Raw genomic sequence first — 1493 nt, 5'->3', positions numbered from 1 at the left:
AAATTCATTGGAGTGACATGCACTGCCATTGCTCGGCTACAGCCTTGCCTGGTACTCTGTTTCTCAACATGACAACAAGTCAGAAACCTCAAAACTGCTGTTTGCCCTGCTGGTTTGGCACCCGAATCATCTTGCCCTGCGGATCATCGCTCTCATCCATCTTGGCGTCGCCGTAGACAGTGAGGGGTAGGCCGAGTGGTGAGAACTCCTGGCACCTGGAAAGACTCGTTCACTCATGTACGATAGGACAGCTTTGCGCAGCCAACATGGCGTATCACACCCGCCCGGGAAAGGGCTCTGGTCCTGTGTTTCTCCGTCCGTCGCCAGAGTCAAGCGGTAGTTCGTCGAACTCTGTCTGTCCTGTATGCAAGAACTGGTCTCTTGAGCGATGGACGACACCGTCATATGGCCGACGACAGAGCCCCGGAGCGCCGATGAGAGTCGACTTTTTTCAGGTGGCCGAGTCGGCCTACGAGGAGCAGTGCCGGTTCTGCTACGTCATATACTATTCGCTCCTGGCCATGGGTTGCGATGTGCAAATCCATGGCTACTCGGTCCTGTCTCTCCATGCAAAGCCGAACGCCCCCTTCTACGTTCTCTGGGATGATGCTCGGGTTGGCCGCAGCGTCGTCGAGGTGTTCCGTGAAAAGGACGCAGGCTGTCTGCTGGACATGCTTGGGTCAGCAACACCCCTACGCGAGGATCTTCGCGATCCAGGACTCTACGACGAAATACGACAGCTTCTCCACGAGTGCGAAGAGGAGCACCCTGCGTGTTCACAGGTCACTGGTGAGCTGCCGCGGCGGCTGCTGCATGTTGGGCCCGCAGCCCGTCCCGATCTCCGCGTGACAGCCAGTTTCCCAGAAGATGCGCGATACATTGCTCTGAGCCACTGCTGGGGGCCCGACGCGCCTTTGACGACCACATGGGCAACCCTCACGCAGCGCGAAGAAGGCATCGAGTGGAAGGACCTGCCTCGAACGTTTCAGGATGCCATCACCGTCGCTCGACAACTCGACGTCGAGTACATGTGGATCGACTCTCTTTGCATAATACAAGATGACGAGTGAGCGGACCCCCCCCCCCCCTTCGCAGCGTGGTTGAACACCGTGGCAAGCCCCCCCTTTGCTGACTCGCCTCGTACCACCACAGAGACGACTGGGCCGTCGAGTCGCTGAAGATGGGCTTCATCTACGAGCGAGCCTACCTCACAGTGGCCGCAGCAACGGCAGCCGGCGACCGCCAAGGGTTCCTCGGCGGCTCGCCCGGGCGCGAGCACTTTGCCTCGCGCACCATCGACATGGACCCCTTTGGCGGGCCGTCGGGCGTGCAAGCGCGGCGCGTCTTCGACGTGCGCGCCACGACGCTCCAGGACCCCCTGCACACGCGCGCGTGGACCTTTCAGGAGCGCATCATGCCGCGGCGCATCCTGACCTTCTCCTCGGCCGTCTTCTTCGAGTGCCACACGGGCGCGCGCTGCGAGACGGGCAGCG

General features: G+C 60.9%; 1 protein-coding gene across 1 annotated transcript in view; it reads left to right on the top strand.

Moving 5' to 3' along the window:
- Positions 1–266: 266 nt before the first annotated feature.
- VDBG_05385 (conserved hypothetical protein) overlaps positions 267–1493 on the top strand; it is a gene marked incomplete at both ends in the record, with an annotated part of 2271 nt that continues 1044 nt past the window's right edge. The window contains 2 exons of the mRNA XM_003004226.1: positions 267–1066; positions 1153–1458. Of these exons, the coding sequence (XP_003004272.1) occupies positions 267–1066; positions 1153–1458 (1106 nt within the window). The remainder of the gene's footprint in view (positions 1067–1152; positions 1459–1493) is intronic.

Source organism: Verticillium alfalfae, genomic scaffold (genome assembly GCF_000150825.1).
Source record: "Verticillium alfalfae VaMs.102 supercont1.6 genomic scaffold, whole genome shotgun sequence".
Taxonomy (NCBI): domain Eukaryota; kingdom Fungi; phylum Ascomycota; class Sordariomycetes; order Glomerellales; family Plectosphaerellaceae; genus Verticillium; species Verticillium alfalfae.
Note: the sequence above shows the minus strand (reverse complement) of the source record. Positions and strands in the feature narration are given on the sequence as shown.